The sequence below is a fragment of the Thamnophis elegans genome, chromosome 9 (assembly GCF_009769535.1).
Source record: "Thamnophis elegans isolate rThaEle1 chromosome 9, rThaEle1.pri, whole genome shotgun sequence".
Taxonomy (NCBI): domain Eukaryota; kingdom Metazoa; phylum Chordata; class Lepidosauria; order Squamata; family Colubridae; genus Thamnophis; species Thamnophis elegans.
Window position 1 is genome coordinate 55,507,529 of NC_045549.1, and position 21,098 is coordinate 55,528,626.

General features: G+C 38.6%; 1 protein-coding gene across 2 annotated transcripts; it reads left to right on the plus strand.

Annotated features, from left to right (window-relative positions):
• Positions 1 to 5,839: 5,839 nt before the first annotated feature.
• On the plus strand, positions 5,840 to 21,098 carry LOC116513545 (histone PARylation factor 1). 2 transcript variants are annotated; one of them, XM_032224685.1, is made up of 9 exons: positions 5,840 to 5,916; positions 7,235 to 7,360; positions 7,814 to 7,973; positions 9,358 to 9,547; positions 11,311 to 11,409; positions 12,783 to 12,933; positions 18,773 to 18,860; positions 20,228 to 20,400; positions 20,870 to 21,098. In XM_032224685.1, exons 2-9 carry the CDS (start codon positions 7,286 to 7,288, stop codon positions 20,999 to 21,001), a joined length of 1,068 nt encoding a protein of 355 aa, XP_032080576.1. In that variant the 5' UTR covers positions 5,840 to 5,916; positions 7,235 to 7,285; the 3' UTR covers positions 21,002 to 21,098. The 2 variants fall into 2 exon arrangements, with proteins under 2 accessions (XP_032080576.1, XP_032080577.1); XM_032224686.1 differs by having other exon boundaries at positions 7,814 to 7,943.

The window sequence follows — 21,098 nt, forward strand, 5'->3', positions numbered from 1 at the left end:
ATGTGTCCCAACAAAAGGAAATAAAAAGCAGACAAAAATGTTTCAGAGGTTGACAGTGGCATAAGGAAAATTGAAGTAGGAGGTTATGCCCCAACAAATATAGAAGATCTCTCTGACGGTGGCTTGGGGAAAACTGGAGACGGTGGACTTGTCAAAACAAAGAAAAGAGAGAAGACAGGAATAGAGAAGTGGGACAAAAGACTTACTAGGAAAAAATCAGACAATTAGAAATTGTTATATGGGAAAATATAAAGCTAAGATAAGGGTTTATTCCTAAATATGACAATAAAATGGAGTTGCTAACTGATTGAACATGTTAATGGAAAGATAATTAAATAAAGGTTAAAACATGTGGCATATGGATAAATATGAAACTGATATGGGGAGATTGTAACACAGAGGTTTGTGACTTACTTTAATACATGATAATTAAACTGAGTTGCTAACTGATTGAATATGACAATAGAAGGACAATTAAGCATGGGTTAAAATATATGAAACATGGACATATATAGAACTTCTAAAATGATGAACAAAGTGAGATGTGCACCACTTGTTACTCTACATAGTAGATTAAGGGAATTGTAATGAACGTTGAACAGTAAGGATTGCCATTTATAGACAATTAAGGGTAATCTGAACCAAGATATGGAAAAACGGAGAGGGAACATGAACTATACTTACAATGGGAAACTATTGAGATTTAAAGACAGAATCACAAAGTGGGGGAGTGTAAGGATGCATAACTATATAAATATAACGATGAGAATAGCTGGGAATTGTAACCAGGTCTACATCTCGGCCAAAATTAGGCGGGCGGGGGTGGTGGTTAAAAATACAATTACTATAGCCTATGCTTAAGATTAGGAATGATTTAAATTGTCTAAAGTTAGTTTAGCAAGGAGGAGCTAAGTTCAACGTAAAGATGTTATTAACTTCTTACTTTTATTTTTTATCAATATATCTTAGACTGTGGTTGTTAAATATCTATGCCGTGTACGGGTTCTGGGAAGTCGGGGGGGTAGGTTGTGGGGGCTCGGGGGGAGGGTGGGGGGAAGTATACTAGGCTTGATTTTAAAGCAAGATGATTGCACATGTATATTGTCCTCTCGTATAACATGATATTGTCTAGGTAATAATTTACATGTGATTATATGTTATGGAAATGGTTAATAAAATTTTATAATAAAAAAAATACAATTACTATATATGTAGATTTCTTTTTTTCTCTCTTAAAAAAAGGAGGAGGAAGATATATATTAAAATTAAATATGTATATTGAAAAGGAATTATAAATACCATCAACATCAAATGGAGCTTGCTCAGAAGCTGAAATACACCAACTAAATGAGATGAAGAGTGTGAAGTAGAGGGGAGAGGTAAGGGAAGAAGAGAGGGACAGGAGAGAGGGCGGGGGGGGAGAGGAGGAGAGAAAGAAGGAGTGGAAAGGGGAGAGAGGAGGAGAGAGAAAGGGGAACTAGAGAAGAGAAGGGTGACAGAGGGAAAAAAGGAGGTAGGGAGGGGGTGGAGAGAGGGAAAAGAAAGTGATGGATAAAGTACAAATATGGTGTATGGAGAGCAGAAGAGCCAATAATTGTTTTTGAGAATTGATGGTAAGATGAATTGATGTAAACATTTAATAATACAATACGATGTTGGCTATGTAATCGTATACATGTGGTTATATTTTATGAAATTAAAAAATGAACTTTATATAAAAGTAATGAAGCATAATGCAGGTTATTGATGTTTCTTTCACCAGTTTTAGAAATTTCAAATTTTCTTCCAGGTCAGCCTCCCTCTATAGTCTGGTTTCCCATCCCGTGTAGGTTTTGCATGAGGACAATGAGATATTTTGGGATTTCCATTCCAATGTATTCAACAGCTTCACATGGTCAATCAATCAAGGGATTTTCTATAGTTAATAATTAATAAAGTCAAGATTTACTGTGGGGATGAATTTTGGTTTTCAAAATTTTCCATATGCATCAGGAATAATACCGCTTATTTGTTTGACTTTTCTGAATTCAACTTGAACATTTGGCATTTCCCTTTCCATATTGGAATCTGCATTAGATAATCTTAAATGTTTTGTTAGCATATAAAACTAAAGGAACTATGTGACATCTTGCACATAAATTTCAATATTGTATAAAATCATTGCATAGTGATTCCTAGTGACAGCTTTGAAAAGTCTAAAAAAATGCTGCTAGACATTTTTATTGTTGGTATTATTATTATTGTTTTAATATAGCCACCCACCCAAGGGACTCTGGTCACCTTACAGCACGGACTATGATTAACAATATAAGCAGATCAGGTTATTTTTTATATATTACTGAATGCCAATCAGCAATCAGCACCTGGGTACATCTGACCATCTTTCATTTTGTTATGCCCAAAGTATGTCCTTTCAGGAAAAGAACTTAGTCAGCCATGAAAATGATTAAAACCTGGCCAGAGGGTGCTCTCAGTCAGCTACAGGACTGTTTTGAAACTACTGAGTGGAGTGTATTTGAACATCAAGACCTTCATGAATACACTGATGCCATATTCTCTTACATTAAAGTGTGCACTGACAGTGTAACAACGGATAAGTGCATCAAAGTTTATGGGAATTGCAAACCCTGAATAACTGCTGAGGTACGGAAGCTTCTGAGAGCCTGAGATTCTGCCTTTAGACAGTGATATATACAGAGAGTCCAAGGCAAATCTTAGAAGAGGCATTAAGATGGCTAAACAATAAATAAAAACAGAAAGTAGAGAACCATCTGGCAGATAACAATCCAAAGTATGTCTGGCAGGGACTGCAGCATCTAACTAACTATAATGCCAACATGATGAACACTGTCAACATTGATGCCTCGTTGGTGCAGAAGTTGAACACCTTCACCCACTACGAGGTGAAAAGACCAGATCCCATAGCTGCTACCCGCTGGCTTTCTGATTCCCAGCCTACTCTCTACGAACATCAAGTGAAAGCTGTATTGAAGACTGTGAATCCTAGCAAAGCTGCAATTCCAAATGGGGTGTTGGGGATAGTGGTAAAGAATTGTGCCGATCAATTAGCAGGGGTCCGGACAACAATGCAAATGGCCTGTGTTCCATCATGCTTGAAAGCATCCACTAGTTTCCCAGTCCCAAAGAAAACAGCAATTAACTGCCTAAATGACTATAGACCTATTGCACTCATGTCTGTAGTGATGAAATGCTTTGAGAGATTGGTTCTCCAACACCTTAGGACATGTCTCCCACTGGATTTTGACAAACATCAGTTTGCCTACAGGGAGAATAGGTCAACAGACGACACCATAGCTACATTCTGTAGCGACCATCTGGAGAAACCTGGGAACTATGCCAGGATGCTTTTCATAGACTATAGCTTGGCCTTCAATACCATTCCACTGAGCATCCTTTTCGAAAAGCTGATTGACTTGGATTTTCCCTCTTCCATCTGCAACTGGATCAAAGACTTTCTGAGAGATTGACCACAAACAATGAGGGTTGGGTCTGTCATATCCTCTTCCCTGAAGCTTAGCACTGGCTCCCCACCATGCTGTGTGCTCAGTTCATACCTGTATACATTGTACACACATGATTGTATATCATCTGATGCATCCACTGTGATCATTAAGTTCGCAGATGACATCACTGTACTGGGTCTTATTACAGGTAGATTTTTTGGCATTTAAACTCTTAAATTAAGCCCAAAGTTTTTTTTTAATCCTGAAAGAAATATGTTGTCCATTTTTCTATTCTTCATAGAATTCCAATTCTGATGTATCAGTCCATTAATATATCAAAGAAAAAATGTTTTTATATTGACATATTTATGTCACAAGTTTGTCATACAAATTGACTATGGTCCAAAGAAAATTTTTAAAGACCAGAAACTTAAAAAAAAAATGTTGCCAGACAATGCCAAACAAATTTCAAACAAATAGTATTAATCTTTACTGCCTGAGACGACCATATGATACACAAGGAATTACTGTTTTGGGAATATTAACCTACAGTACAAGTTTAAGCTACTTACATCCTATTATCATTAATAAGGGTCATGTGGCTGATAAAGCAGGCCCATGCTAACATAAAGCTTATTTCCTAAAGATTTAACCAGAGAAGGATTTTTACGGCGTACTGACACTGTGGGCCACAAAGTCTTAGTTTGGTTGTGAGATCATTTCAGGAGATTGAAATTGGGAGCTGGTGGACAGCTTGTTCATGCAAATCTTGATTGCTATGAGCATTTATCAGATTTAGTTTTTGTGCAACTAAGTAAAAAAATAAATCCTCCCCCTAGCAAAAAATAGATCATTGTCAGAACTCAGTCCCCCTGCCTAGCCTAACCCGAAGAGGCCTGGACAGGGATAATGTCCAGTGAAGCAGGCCTAGGGCTCTCAAAAGAATCATTCTTTTTTCTGGATGACAATTTATGCTACAATTTATTTTTCCCCAGGGAAAAGCAGGATTCCAAAATAACACCCAACAAATATATATAGACTTTTATGGTATGTTGAAGCACGAATCTGTCCATAGTCAGGAGTTTGATCCTGACCATCTTAAGGTTGGTCAGATCAGTCTTCCATCCTTCTGTTGGAAGAAATGTCCTTCTGGGTTCAGCTCCAAGTGGGGAAAAAGACATTGGAGACATGGAGGCTGCTTGGAAAGATGGTTTTAATGGTGGACAGGACCACACGGCTTGAGTCCTGAACTGAAAAGGTGATCACATGCTTCAATGTTGGTGGAGAAGAGAAGAGAAAGGAAAGCAAGGAAGGAAGAGAAGATGAGTCCCTGGTTTTATGCCCTCTCTGGCCTTTGATCTTGATCTTGTATTCTGATTGGTTGTCAGACTCCCATGGGCCCATGCAGGGGCAAATCTCTAGGCTGCGTTTTGAATCCAGGTTTGGTTGAGTTCTCAGATGCCATGTGGCGAGTTGGGTAAAGGGCCAATATTATCATGCATTAATCCCATCACTCTGGAGCTGAAGGGGAGAATTATTTTTATTATTTAAAGTGGACTAGCTCAGGCTTTAATGCTCATTGACAAAGGGGGATGGGCAGGAAGCTGCAGGCAGCTATTCTGTCTTTTAAAACATGTTTCTTTCTTTTCACATCCAGAGAAATATTCTGCCCTTTCAATATTTCCTAGGATATTTCCTTTTTCTGGAAGAGGGCTGGGTGGTAACTTCCTACACTTCCAAGATAGGTAGAATGAGGACCCAGGTTGTTGAAGGCAATATGCTCACTGTGTAAACTGCCCAGACTGTGCTCTAAAGCACTATGGTGTTACTGCTGTTGCTATTTCTGTTCATCTGAAATAATTTTGTCTGTATCAATTAGCATATTTTATTGCCTTCTTCCCATTTTATTTTGACAAAAGAAAGCCATAGAGCGGGAAATACAAAGCAGGCCAACAATATTTAGTCTTGTATACCACCTATGCTTGGAATTCTATCTCTCTTATTGTTTAAAATAAATTTACAGAAGTCTGGTTACAAAGTAGTAAACTGAATTCACAAGGAGGTGCATACATATACTTTTGGCCCCATTAGAAATTCTATTACGATAACAACCACTGACTCTATAATTCATCCAACCCGCGTCTTTAAAGGTGCAGCGGAAGAGAAACCACTTTTATCTACAGTAGCTTCCGTACTCTCAAAATAGAGATGACTCGAGATGAGGTCGGCTGAACTCCTTTTGGGGGGGAAGGAGGGAGGGGGGGGGAAAACAGCTCCGACAGCAATTCCCCCGCCCTGCAGCCAGAGGCGCTTTTCTCCCGCGAAGCCCGGGCGGTAGCACAGGAGACTCTGCTCATCGTTTTCCACTCTGCTGGGATACTATTTAGTTCCGCTTCCGTGAGAAAGAGCGAGAAGCGCGAACTGGAACGAACCGTGGCTTCATTTTGATGTCGTAAGGAAGCTTGCTAGTTTCCTGACTGTTTATTTTTAATTTGTCTGTTTTTCACTCTTGTTTTTAATAGTTGCCGCCTGTTTTGTTCCCTGCCTATTTTACTGTCTCTTTACCCATCCCCCTCGTTCTAATTTTTCCTTTTAATAAGCTGCTGTTTTTCTCCTCCCTTCTCCTTTTTCGCCTCTGTAAAATAGTGTAGGGAAGGTGGGTGTTTTGCGTATTGTAATAAAAATGTAAGGAAACTTGGGTTCAGTAGTTCTCGTTTCCAGATATGTTTTGCCTTCCTTCAGATTATTCTGTGTATCCTACCGATTTCCTCTTTTATTGACCCAGTTTCCTCGATTCCTATAAAAAAAACACAAAGTCCGCAGGTGCCTTAAAGATGAACACATGTATGACTGCTATAGGCACACACACCTGTGATTACTCGAGTCTTCAGATGAACATCTAAGGTGCCATAAAGTTTTTCAAGTGAACTTGCTACAATAACAGGCTTAATACAGCTCTCCTCTTTAGAGCTACTTCCAATCCGTTGGTTTTGAGCTTGTTCTTTCCTCTTGCCTCTGTTAGCAAGGATAGTCAGAAGGCCAGAACAGCTCTTAAGAGTTTGTTTGCATTTCCATTTTTTGTGGTACAAACAAGTCTCTCTGTATTTCTCTCTTACTGTTGAGATTTATGAATGATGTAGTAAAGTATTTGCTTTGATAGAAATTTGTATTTGCTCTGAAATAAATTCTGCAGAGTTCAGGGGGGCTTGGAAAAGTAAGTACAAAAGTGTAATTAAAGATGTCTTCTCAGGGCATTGTCAGCTTACTTTTGTCTGTTTAAAACAGGTTTGCTAATCTGATTCATTCCAGATATGTTAACCAAAACACTTGTTTCTAACCATTATGATTATGCTATCTTAGGATAGTAAGAATCGGAATAAATTTAACTGGAAGGAATCAAAATGGAAAATGCTGTTTACATAATTATTTTGAACCTAGCACTCCAAATATCTAGCATATTATTACAATAGTACCAGTAGTTAGAAACATTGGTTTAATACTGTTTTCCTATACAAGATATCAGACATATTCCTCAGCAAGAATATGTCTAAAATCACAACATATCCCTGTACTTTCTGGGAAGTTCCCATTCAGAAGTGCTTGCTTAAAAGTAAACATCAAATTATGAACTTAACAATTTATGAACAATACTACAATGTTTTGCTTGCTGCTTTGTTAGATTTTGTACCAGTAATCTTTAACATTTACTAGCTACCCAAATTGCAGTATGTGCGCCTTGTCTTATCCTCTTCTATTCTTGATTGACATAGCACCAAGGAGAACTTGGAAACTGTTATAATCGCAAAAGACAGAATATAGCAATGGCAATGGCCACAACAGGTACCAGAATGGCTGGAGGTAGAAAGCAGAGACGTCATGCAGAAGCACAAAAGCAGGTATCAGTAATATGTCGCCATCTCTATTCCCACTCTGTCAAAGAACTGGAAGTTTTGTGTCCTTCAACTACTGGGAGAGACAAGAGTTCAAAATACCATTCTAATATCACCTCCTGTCCTCAGAATACAATACAATAACAAATATGTTATACATTCATACAAAGTGTCTTGGTTTCATCATGTGTTACTTAAAAGCAGGGATTTATGAGGATAGAATGTGTAACTTCCTTTAACTTGGCATATTTTTTTCTTAGTTTAAATCTCTAAACAGTTGCTCATAAACAATATGGAGAATTATATATTCTCTTTGCTGCTTATTTCTTAGTACACTGCTTTATCTGCTGCAAATGAGAAGTTAGCCCCCAGATTACATTCAACTCTTGGTTTCTTTTTGTTGTGTTAAAATGATAAATGTATGAGTTTTTTCTTACTTGATTTTCTGTTTACTGGTAGGCTGAAAACATTAAAGAAGTAAAAAATGTACAAGCTGGCAAAGCAGATGTCTCTGATTGTATTCGCCAAGAAATTGAAAGCTGTTACCGGCTCAAGATGCCTGAAGACTTCTATCATTTCTGGAAATTCTGTGAGGAATTGGAACCTGACAAGCCATGTGGTAGATCTTAAATGTTTATCTTCTCTATATGAATTTTTTTATGTGTGTACATATATATTGTTGTGTGCGTGTGCAGTTTTAGGCATAACAGTATCTTCAACATTTTAATATTTATTTTAGAAATTTAGAAGGCTACCCAGTTGTAAAATGACTTTGGGTAGCATACAGTAAAAGTAATACAATTAAAATAAACAAATCCACATACACTCCCACTCCCCTCCAGTAAAGCAGACATTAAAATACAAATTTACCACCCACTTGAACCCAATTCCTGGGAAAAGAACCAGGTTTTCAATGCTCTCTTGAACATAACTAGGGTGGAGACAAGATGGAGGAGACGGAATAGCTCTGCAGAAGGCAGGTGTTATGACCAAGAAGGTACACTACCTAAGTATCATCAAGTGAGATTGCTTAATTGATGGGATCTGGAGCATGCCAATTGTGCCTGATTGGCTCACTTGACTTCTTCCTGTCAACAGATTAGACTTGACGACGAAGAATAGAGGGAAACCATAATGCAATGTCTTTCAGTATGCTATGGGCTAGAAGTATGCTATGGTTGATACTATGAGTTGATATTATTTAATATCACTAGTAGTCCTTTCCACATGTAATATAAGATGTATTTATCCTTCACTTTTTTGGTTTATTTCTAATAATCACCATCCCATGTCAATCAGCATGTTCAGTTCTTGTGGGGAGTGCCATTTTGGGATTATTATTTTTATTTTATCGGTCTTTTAATTCTTCCATGTTTGCTGAACTATAGCTCTCTGTATAGAGAGCAATTTTGGCTTTTTAAGGATTTGACCCTAATCTTTGAGAACAGATAGAATTATAGATAGATAAAGCATACATTATACGAAAACAATAACTTTTGCATATTTAATGTATTTAATTTTATGTATTTAAAACTGGGCTGTAAGAAACTTTAATCAAACCCAGAACTTTTCATGTAATGTAGAGCAGAGTTCCAATATTTTTGTTTGAGTTAGTCTTTATTTTCTCCAACCTTTGTGTAACATGACCAAGAGGTACTTATGTTAATTACATTTTGGTTTGTTTTTGCCTTGACTGCTAGTTATGTATGTTATTTTCATTGTTGGTTTTGTTTTATATTTAATTGTTGTTAGCTGCCCAGGGTCAATATGGTGAGATAGGCAGCCATATAAGCTGAATAGAATAAACAAATAGTACTTTATTCTGTGAGCTTAATGAGAAAGTGAATCCAAAGTGTTAGATGCAACCTTTCCATTAACCCTAGAAGCAGAAAGGATAGCAGATAAATAAGTAAAAACAATAGCACCTTTTAAATAATTTTAAATATATATTTTGTATATATATTTACAATTACCATATAACAATAAGTGTTTTTATGTTGTAGATGCTCTCAAATCAAGTATTGGACTTCAGCTTGTTGGACCATATGACATTCTTTCTGGAAAACATATAAATACTAATAAATCAAAAGAAATAAATTTCAACCTTCATTGGAGATTTTTTTATGATCCTCCTGAATTTCAGACAATTATTATTGGAGACAGCAAAACACAATATCATATGGGATATTTCAGGTAAGAAACACCTTGGCCTGAAGGAGAAAAATAATTCTTTAATGATGTTCTTCCTGCTATTGCTTTAAAACAATGAGCAGGGTGTTACTGAGTTTTCCTTTGTAAGATTTTTTTCATTCAGCAGGATATAAAGTTGAAAAACATTTCTAACATAATTTTTTTGAGATAAAGGGTAGGGTGAATAAAAATAGATTTTTTTAAAAAAACATTTTTTTATTTCAATCTGATTTTTTTAAATCAAATTTATTTTAATAAAAAATTTTGGAATAACAATCTAAAGATAATTTTTTTTAAGATACATTAATAATTTAGTGTATTCAGCATAAAATAGAGCTTAGTTATGTAACATGAGGCTAAATATTCTGCAATATTTACATTTTTTGTAAACTCATTTAATGAATCCAAGGCCTGCAAGCTGAGGTAAAGATGCACTGCATTGATGCATTCATACAATTTCACAGTAACCATGAGATAAAGCATAAAACAAAGTTCAGAAATATTCCTTTATACCATTGTTTTGCAAATCTATGTACACTACAAACTCTCTGATTGTTTGAAGAGAAATGCATCTGTACCACCAGGCACTAAGTGTGAGGAGGAAGGGCAAACAGTAAAAATAAAAGTGAAACTTTCTAAGCAGCTTATAAATATAATATTAAAGAGCACCTGTCATTTCAGATCCATCATGGCAGTGCCTGTTAGTGGGCATCTACTCACCTGCTGCCTGCCATGTCCCTCACCTTGTGTCACTGCTGCATCACAAGTCGTCTCATTAAAGTGAATGGGACTGTTGATTAGTCAACCGTGGGTTAGAGGAGGAGCCACTGTGGGACAGAGATGACAGTTGCTCTTTAAAAATTATGATGTAAATTGGGTTGATTTAAATCGAGCCTTTTTACTAGTGATTTAAATCGTGATTTAAATTGACTCAATTTTAATCAAATCCACCCTGTCAAAGGATATGTTGTCTCTCTTGGTGTGACATTAGGATGTTTAATTCATATGTACTTGCCAAGAATATTTTTGAATAGAATAAAAATCATTTTGCCATTGGGAAGTTTTCTGGCATGTTTTGATTTATTTTGCAGGTGAATTTAGAGTTGGTATCTTCAGAATCTATTGTATCTGTGCTAGATTGTATTATCCAATGTTGACTTAGACAACCAAACTTTAAAAAGTTTGTTTTATTGTTTTAAAAAAGTTCTTTTCCTTTAAGCAATTTAGCAATTCAATTTAAGCAATTCAATGCAATAGAATTTACTTTTATTATTATACTGACTGTCATAAAGCTATTGTGGATGCATTTTTGTAAAATAAAAAGCTCCATAAAAACTGTTTTCTCCAATGTAGAGAATTTCACCTATATTGTCTTTTTTGTTTTTTAATTAAGACTATGCCATAATTCTTGATAAAATTTGAGATCTTATTAGGTACACTTTAAATTTGCAGTCTAGTCATCCTCCAGACAATGTTGATCCAGCTGTGCTAGAGGTAATCAAGTAGATTTCATAAAGTAATCATCTGATCTGGAAGCAATTTGGGTTATTCTGATTGGAATCCCATGTCTGAAACATGAAATATTTACAGTTTGAAGGATTCGTTTCAAAATTTTCAATTTGAATGATAGGTGTCTTGCACATATCTTTTAAAATACTTTTTGGGATATGAAAAATAGTGCTTAAAAAATCTCTCCATAGTAACATAGCTGCTTCAGCTCTAATTCTTAAAATGTGTTCAGTTTTAATATCTTGTATATTTTATAGAGATATACCAGATCAACTGCCAGTGTGTGTTGGCGAAACTGAAACCCAGAAAGGCTGTACAATTTATCAAGTTGGTGACAATATATTTGCTGCTGTAAAGTAAGAATTTAACATTTTCATCCTGTAAAAAGAGATTAATTTGGAAATAGTAGCCTCAGTTTGCAAGGGAGTTTTTTTTTCTTTTATTCACATATAGTTAATGCTCTACGCCATTTCAATTAGGAAAATACACCCCTTACCAACCACTTCAGTATATTTTAGATGTTCTTATTTTTGAGAAAATGTTTTTAAAAATGAAATATTGGGATGAAGCTTCTTCCTCTTTTCCTGTTTTAAAACTGTTTGAATATAAGTCACTGTTAATAGAATCCTCTTGCTTGTAAAAAAAAAAAAGTTGCAATATAGTCCCTGTTTATGAAAGTCAGAATCTAGTCTCATGGTCCAGAAAAAGGTGCTGCAATTTTTTATTTATGACAGGAATTTGTACTTGGCTCAGAATTTAATGGTAGAATATTCAATATTGCTGCTCAAAATTTCTTATTCAAATAGTTCAGTAATTTGCTGCTATATACTAATTTGGAAATTTTTTAGACAACCATGTAATATTTTTAATTTGCAAAATATTTTCTACAAGGTATGGCTGAATTCTGCTTTTCTGTTGCATTTCTATACATTGCATTTTTCATTAAAGCATTGTAAGAAACTCACATAGTTTATATTCAGGTTTGTAATATTGGAAGATGTATATATAACTTTCCATATTTAATCTTTCTGAATATAGCGACGTGAAAATTATTTTTGTATGTTTTCCATCTGTTTCCTCCAACATATATTCAGCTACATTTTTAGCAGCTTATTGAAAAATATGTATCAGAGCTTTTTTATTATTGTTTTTGGCTTTTGCTTGTCTCAGCTTAATGTAAAATGTGATTCTTAAGAGTGAATGTCCCAAAGTTGCTTTTTTCAAGAGTCAGCTGGACTTTCTGGTTTTTCTTTGAAAACGTTTCTCTTCTTGGATGAGAAGAGAAACGTCTTCAAAGAAAAACCAGAAAGTCCAGTTGATTCTTGAAAAAAGCACCTTTGGAACAACCATGACCTGGATGACTGAGAATCTCCATAGACACTTAAGAGCGAATGTTTCACAGAAAATTTTTGAAAGCCTAGTTACAGGGTTGTTTTACATATGGATATGAAAGGATGAAGATTTTATCTGGTGCCTATTTGTTTAGAAACAGCTATTTAGTCATTGGTAAAATTCCTTTCATGGAATCACTTCAAAAATGTTTCCATTTTTTTAATAACTTTTTCATAGTACTTCTGATTATTAGAAGTCTATTCTGGTACACATAGGACCAACCTTTGGGATTTCTACTAATTGGGCTGTTTTGAAGTGTGCTTCTATTAGCTAGTAAAAGGCATATTTAAGTCTTCAAGACTAATGAACTGTATGATTTTGTGCGCTTTTGTTTCAGATTATTTTTGACTAAAAAGCTTAAAGAACTGACTAATAAAAAGAGAGGTGGCTTCTTAAAAGACATAGATGAAAAGCTAACTAAAACAGCAAAACAATTGGGTTACTCGTTGGAACAAAAAAGCTTGAAGGTAAAACAGCGAGATAAGAAGGTAGGATTTGTTTTTTCCCCAAACTCAGTAAACTTTAATACAGCATTTATTTTTTCCCCCTGGTTTGTGCTCAAATATGTTTAATTCTAAGTCTCTTCCCAAAACCATAATTATTATGGGGTCAGCATAATAAAAGGTTGAGTTCATAGCTAGTATGCAAATAGTAACAAGCATGCTGTAAACATTACAGATCACCTAAAGCAGTGGTCTCCAACCTTGGCAACTTTAAGACCTGTGGACTTCAACTCCCAGAGTTCCTCAGCCAGCTTTGCTGGCTGAGGAACTCTGGGAGTTGAAGTCCACAGGTCTTAAAGTTGCCAAGGTTGGAGACCACTGACCTAAAGGATGAAAAACTTTAGTTCTCAGTTACCATCCAGTCTTAAAAAGTTAAAATATACTGATTTAAGAATTGAATTAATTAGAAAACACTGCTTCCTGTTTATTGGACTCCAGATAATATCCAGAACCGATTGGATATTTTTGGGCTGACATTTTAACAAATTTAAGGATTCTTTAATGATTTGGCATTTTACATCCTGTTTGGTTTCAAGCTTTAGCATATGTTAATACAAGGTGCGGGTGGGGGGGAAATGTAACCAACATATACATGTATATTCAATTATCTTTCCATGATATGGAATTTGTGGTTTTTTGTTTATTTTATCTTAATCACTATTGTGTATAAAGGCTTTTATATTGTATAGTTATGGTTCCACCACAAAACCACGTTTGACTAAAGCGCGCTCGACAAAACCGCGTAGCTGACGTCATCACAGCGCGACAACAGCGCGGAGAAAAAAGCACGCTGTAAACGCTAAAGCTAAAATTAACACCTAAACCTAAACCTAACCCTCCTAAACCTAACCCTTAACCTAACGCTAAACCTAATCCTAACCCTTAACCCAGGGGTGGGTTCCTCCCAGTTCGCACCGGTTCTTGCGATCCGGTTCGTCAGTGAACCCGGAAGTAATTAACTTCCGGGTTCCTAGCCCCTGTCGCTGGGTGCCTGCAGGGTTTTTCTTTTTAAAAAACACCTCTCCGGAGAGGAAGCCCTGTCAAAGCGCACCTTTCCTGCCTCGGCGGCTGCAGGGACTGCCCCGTCGCTTTCTCTTCCTCCTCCTCCTCCTCCCCTTCTGCCATGAGCAGCAACAACGGCAGCCGAGCTGGGAAAGGGGCGCTTTAGCAGGGCTGTGGAAGCCCTGTCAAAGCGCACCTTTCCTGCCTCGGCGGCTGCAGGGACCGCCCCGTCGCTTTCTCTTCCTCCTCCTCCTCCTCCCCTTCTGCCATGAGCAGCAACAACGGCAGCCGAGCTGGGAAAGGGGCGCTTTAGCAGGGCTGTGGAAGCCCTGTCAAAGCACACCTTTCCTGCCTCGGCGGCTGCAGGGACCACCCCGTCGCTTTCTCTTCCTCCTCCTCCTCCTCCCCTTCTGCCATGAGCAGCAACAACGGCAGCCGAGCTGGGAAAGGAGCGCTTTAACAGGGCTGTGGAAGCCCTGTCAAAGCGCACCTTTCCCGCGTCGGCGGCTGCAGGGACCGCCCCGTCGCTTTCTCTTCCTCCTCCTCCTCCTCCCCTTCTGCCATGAGCAGCAACAACGGCAGCCGAGCTGGGAAAGGGGCGCTTTAGCAGGGCTGTGGAAGCCCTGTCAAAGCGCAGCTTTCCCGCGTCGGCGGCTGCAGGGACCGCCCCGTCGCTTTCTCTTCCTCCTCCTCCTCCTCCCCTTCTGCCATGAGCAGCAACAACGGCAGCCGAGCTGGGAAAGGGGCGCTTTAGCAGGGCTGTGGAAGCCCTGTCAAAGCACACCTTTCCTGCCTCGGCGGCTGCAGGGACCACCCCGTCGCTTTCTCTTCCTCCTCCTCCTCCTCCCCTTCTGCCATGAGCAGCAACAACGGCAGCCGAGCTGGGAAAGGAGCGCTTTAACAGGGCTGTGGAAGCCCTGTCAAAGCGCACCTTTCCCGCGTCGGCGGCTGCAGGGACCGCCCCGTCGCTTTCTCTTCCTCCTCCTCCTCCTCCCCTTCTGCCATGAGCAGCAACAACGGCAGCCGAGCTGGGAAAGGGGCGCTTTAGCAGGGCTGTGGAAGCCCTGTCAAAGCGCAGCTTTCCCGCGTCGGCGGCTGCAGGGACCGCCCCGTCGCTTTCTCTTCCTCCTCCTCCTCCTCCCCTTCTGCCATGAGCAGCAACAATGGCAGCCGAGCTGGGAAAGGGGCGCTTTAGCAGGGCTGTGGAAGCCCTGTCAAAGCGCAGCTTTCCCGCGTCGGCGGCTGCAGGGACCGCCCCGTCGCTTTCTCTTCCTCCTCCTCCTCCTCCCCTTCTGCCATGAGCAGCAACAACGGCAGCCGAGCTGGGAAAGGGGCGCTTTAGCAGGGCTGTGGAAGCCCTGTCAAAGCGCACCTTTCCTGCCTCGGCGGCTGCAGGGACCGCCCCATCGCTTTCTCTTCCTCCTCCTCCTCCTCCCCTTCTGCCATGAGCAGCAACAACGGCAGCCGAGCTGGGAAAGGAGCGCTTTTGCAGGGCTTCCGCCACGCCCCCAAGGACCGCTGACCTCGCGCCCCCGTTTCTTCTTCTTCCCCAGCCTTCCCAGTTAGCTTGCTTGAAGCTCCGAGGAGGCGGGAGGAGGGTCGCAGGAGTGGAAGTGGGGGGAGGTCTTCCCGGCCGGGAAGAGCTGAGAGGCTGCCGGCCCCTTTCGCAGGAAAGTTAACTTTTCTTGGCGAAATCCTGCCCCCCCCCCCCTGCGTGGGTGAGTGGTCGGCTGTCCTCTTCCCGTAAGCCGCCCGGAGTTACCTGTGTGTGAGGTGGGCTGCCCTATGCATTTGCGTGTGTGCGCTGGAAAGAGAGTGAAAAAGAGAGGGAGAAATAATTATATTAATTAGATAGATCAATCTTTCTCCACCTTGGAGACTTGAAAGTGTGTGGACTTCAACTCCCAGAAAGGGAGTTGGGAGAAAGGGAGAAAGGGGGAGAGAATGAAAGGAAGATGGGGGAAAGAAGAAAGAGGTAAGGAGAGGAGGATGGAAAGGAGAGAAAGAGGGGGAGAGAGGGTAGAAAGGGGAAGAGGAAGAGCAGGAGTAAGAGAAAGGGAAGGGAAGAAGGAAGGGGAAGGAGGAAGAAGGAGGAAAGTAGAGAAGGGAGGGAGGGTGAAAAGAAAGAGGTAAGGAGAGGAGGATGGAAAGGAGAGAAAGAGGAGGAGAGGGTAGGAAGGGGATGAGGAAGAGCAGGAGAAAGGTACAGGAAGAAGGAAGGGAAAGGAGAGCAGGAAGGAAGAAAGTAGAGAAGGGAGGAAGGGAGAAAAGAAAGGGAAAATAAGGTGGTGTTATAACAGGAGGAAGGGATGGTAAACAAAGCAACCCAAACTGTATATTATAACCTATTAAATGAAATAATAAGTGTATAAGAATGATAAATGTTAAAACACTTGTAACCAAACGACATGCTATATGTGATGATGGGTTTTTTTCTTTTTGTTTTGTTTTTTTATTGTTGTGGGTATGTGTCGTCTATGTAACAAAAAAAATAAAAAAAATTATTTTTATAAAAAGGTGGAGAAACACTGAGATAGATGATAATGAGGGAGGGAGAGGGAGAGAGAGAGAGAGAGACCATAACTAGATAGACAGATAGGCAGGCAGATAGACGGATGGATAGAGAGAAAGAGAGAGAGATAGGTAGGCAAGCAGATAGATGGATGGAGAAAGAGAGAGGGGAAAGAGGGAGAGGGATACCATAACTAGATAGGCAGTCAGATAGACAGACGGATGGATAGAGAGAGAGAGAGGATGTATATAATTAAGGTGACCAGACGTCCCTAGCAAGGTCGCAGGCTGGCAGTAATGGTGTCCCTCTTTACCAATCTGAAAATCTGGTCACCTTACTTGTTTAGGTAATTCTGAGGTGGTTGATGGTTCTGTGAGTGCCTGTCCTTTATAATTTTCCACATTGCCTTGATGGTTTTTATTCCAGTGACTTTGTCTTTCCTGTTCTTAGGCTTAGGAAAAAAAAACTGGTTTCATTGGCAGTCTTTCTTTTTTTTGGGGGGGGGGATTTTATTTTTTTGGTGTTTTCCTAGCACTGTCATAGTTTGTGGGTGTGGGTGGGTGTGTAATGTCCCACAGTTATCTATGCATTAATAATGATCTAGTAATATTAATAATATCTAGTAATTAGTAATATCTAGTAATAACATCATCTTGGCCACTCCCATCAGGTCACATGGGTGGCAGGCCACTCCCATCCGGTCACATGGGTGGCAAGCCACTCCCATCCGGTCACATGGGTGGCAAGCCACTCCCATCCGGTCACATGGGCGGCAAGCCACTCCCACAAAGGAGGCCACGCCCACAGAGGTGGTTCGAACAATTTTTGAAACCCACCCCTGCCTTAACCTAACCCTAAACCTAACCCTAACCCTTAACCTAACCCTAAATCTAACCCTTAACCTAACCCTAAACCTAACCCTTACCTTAACTTGAATCGGCTTGCTTTCAAAGCGCTATTTAAAGCGCCCCTTTTTCTCCGCGGTCGCTGTTGTCACCCTGCTGATGACGTCAGCGACACGGTTTAATCGGGCGCGCTTTAGTGGAGCGCAGTTTTGTCGTGCCACGTATAGTTATTACATTATTACAAGTAGTCCCTGTTTAGTGACTGTTCGTAGTTATGAAGGTGATGAAAAAATAACTTTGCAACCAGTTCCTGCATTTATGACCTTTGTAGCTCCTTTAAAGCAAAGTTGAAGTAAAATCATAAGCACTGTTTATTATTTATTTATTTGTTGAATTTATGTGCCACCCATCTCATCAGAGACAACTCTGGGCAGTGCAGCTTACACATATTAAAACTAGTACTCATTAAAAACTTAGCTTCACTCCACTTCACTTAATGACCAAGTTGCTGTTTCCAACTGTGGTTGATAAATGAGGATTGCATGTAGGATAGTTGTTTGTTATATTTCAGCAATAATAAATAGATGAACAATTGTCACTCTTATATCTGTATCAAGTCCAGCTAAATTCTTTCCAGTGGTGAATTGCCTTTTCCACAAGAATCTACCAAGAGGTTGTAAAGCTCTTTAAAACTCTTTATGGCCATTTTGCTAGTAAAATCACCAGCATTCTCACTGAATTTGTCACCATTATTTTGGTTGCATGAATTGAGAAGTAAACAAAACAGTTCTACTGTTCTGACTGCCATGATACATGCAAGCTTTTGTTTACATCTGATAATTGGTTCTTGTGGTTATGAGATGCAACCAGAGTTAGCTTTTTTTTTCTTTAATAGAGCATTTGGTTGCTTGTCAGGAAATATGATGCAGCCTTGATACATTATTCCTCTTAGGCCCACTTAATTTGTCAAGTAGTATCTAGTCTAAGCTTGCCATTTGTTTGATAATGCAGTATATAGGAGAGATGACATTACAGCAGTGGTTCTCAACCTGTGGGTGGGGACCCCTTTGGGGGTCGAATGACCCTTTCACAGGGGTCACCTAAGACCATCGGAAAACACATATTTTTGATGATCTTAGGAACCGAGACACCAATTTTATGGTTGGGGGGTCACCACAACATGAGGAACTGCATTAAAGGGTCGCGGCATTGGGAAGGTTGAGAACCACTGCATTAGAGGCTAATTATTAGTGGAATCCCCTAGGCAATAATCAATTTACCTAGGAGTCTTCTCTTTCTTTTCTTTCAAATTAGCAGGATATCTTATTTAAATGTGCACTTGACTTATTAATAAATTAAATAATAAAAGCAAAACATATGCTTTGTATTTGAAGACTAGTGTATTTACACACAATATCTAATGTTAAGGTATGTAAAGTACTACTTGTTTTATTTTCCAAAACAGATAGTAACAAAGACATTTCACGGAGCTGGTTTAGTTGTTCCTCTGGATAAGAATAATGTTGGATACAGAGAGCTTCCTGAAACAAATGGTAGATATTGTAGAACTTTTCTCAAAATAGAAAATTAAAACTTCAATGGAACCATTGTTAATAGTGTGCCTCTAGACATTTGACCAAATGCCTTTAAAAGGAAACAATAAACATATCTTCCCAGAGTCCTGCAGAGTGGACAGCAATTAACATTTAAAAAAAAATAGAATAAATTTAGTAATTAGTTTTCTCCTCATGTTTTATCTAATAAGGTCATTTATAAAAACAGAATAATTGTAAAAGCACAAATAATTGTTTTTTTTTTCACATAGAAAATTTTTATTTTCCATTTTCGTAGCATATAAACACATGTATACTATTACATAGTCAATACCATGTTGTATTATTAAGTAATTACATCAATTCATCTTACCATCAATTACCAAAGAAAAAAAAGAAAAACCCAGTTATTGGCTCTTCTGCTCTCCATACACCATATTTATACCTTATCCTACACTTTCTTCCCCCTCTCTCCTCCCCCTTTCTACATCCTGTCTTCCCTCCATCATTTTCTACTCTACTTCCCCTGCCTTTCTCCTTCTCCTCTCTCCCCTTACCACTCCTCCTTATACACCTCATCTTCCCCCTTCACCCTCTCTCCTATCCCTCTCTTCCTATCTTTCTTCTCTCCTCTGCTTCCCACTCTTCCTCTAATTCACTTGGTGTATTTCAGCTTCTGAGCAAACTCCCTTTTGTGTTGATGGTATTTATAATTCCATTTCAATATACATAAAAAAGAAAAAATAGCAGTATACATGTACAATCATAATACAGACAAATAATTGTTATTAAGACAGGATGTTCTTATGTTGAGCATATCATTAAAAGTACTGTAGTAGTCTTTCCTATAGCAGCAACTGAATGTCTGTCCTGAAACTCGTTAGGCTAGACTTAGACTAGTTGCATTTAATTCCATTTTAAATTGGTGGAACCATTATGATTTAAGTCCCATTGGTTTCAGTGGGAGTTTAGGTTGAAATTCTGCACTTAGTTTGTAAGACAGGTGATGGAAAATAATACCAGTTAACTGGAATATGATACTATCAAAATCTTGGAAGATTTATGATATAAATTAGCATATATTGTGCAGTTAAAAATGGTTTTAAAATAATACATATATTGCATGTAAAGAGAATATATAGAGGTGTGCAGTGCTTATTTGATTTGGAAGAAGTGCTTCTAAATGTAAATCACACTTAGTATGAAGCACAAAGCAGAAGAAACAGATTGCAGCTGCTTTAATGAATTGCAGTTGCAATTTGTGCTCCTGTGCATCCCAAACGCATCTCTCCCAAATCAAATTTTAAAAATTGTATAGTCCTAGAATATATTGTAATATGGTTCTCATGGAATCTTTTTCTTCGTAGCAAATCTCAAAAGAATTTGTAAAACCATTGTAGATGCTTCTAATGATGACCAGAGATTGAAAGCCTTTGCTCCCATTCAGGAAATGTTAACTTTCGTTCAGTTTGCTAATGATGAATGTGACTATGGAATGGGATATGAACTGGGCATAGATCTCTTCTGCTGTGGGTCACATGTAAGTTCATATTTTTCTCTGTAGTAATTGTTTGAGATATGAATCCTTGTCTCTGTATATGTGGCTCTGAAACAAATGACTCCAAAAGTTCAGTAGTCCCAAAGGTGCTTTTTCAAAAGGCAATTGGACTTTGTTTTCCTTAAAGACGTTTCGCTTCTCATCTAAGAAGTTTCTTCAATTCAGTCAGAACTAAAGAAGTTTGTTGGATGATAAGCTAAATGTCTTTAAGAAAAAACAAAATCCAGTTGCCTTTTGGAAAAGTACCTTTGGGATGAACGACTATGGCCTGGATGACTGAAAATCTCCATAGACAAAAGGTCAATAGAGAATAGCTATTTATGTAATAATTTCAGTGCTTAAGAAATTGAGAAAAAGGTGGAAATGAAAAACAAATTAAAATATTTTATGTTGCTCTGAAATGCATTATCAATTTCAATAAAACTATTATCATTCTTTTAATTTTTTGCAGTATTTTCACAAGGTTATCAGCCAGTTGTTGCCTCTTGCATATAGTCTGCTGAAAAGAGATCTGTTTGCAGAGATAATTGAAGATCACTTAGCTAATAGAAGAACAGAGAAGGTAAATCTACTTGCAGCATGAGAAACACTAAAATACTGTAAAATACTAGTTTATCAATTTTAAATGTTTTTTCTACTGTGTACTTATTGTATGATAAATAAACGTTTTTTCTAAATTA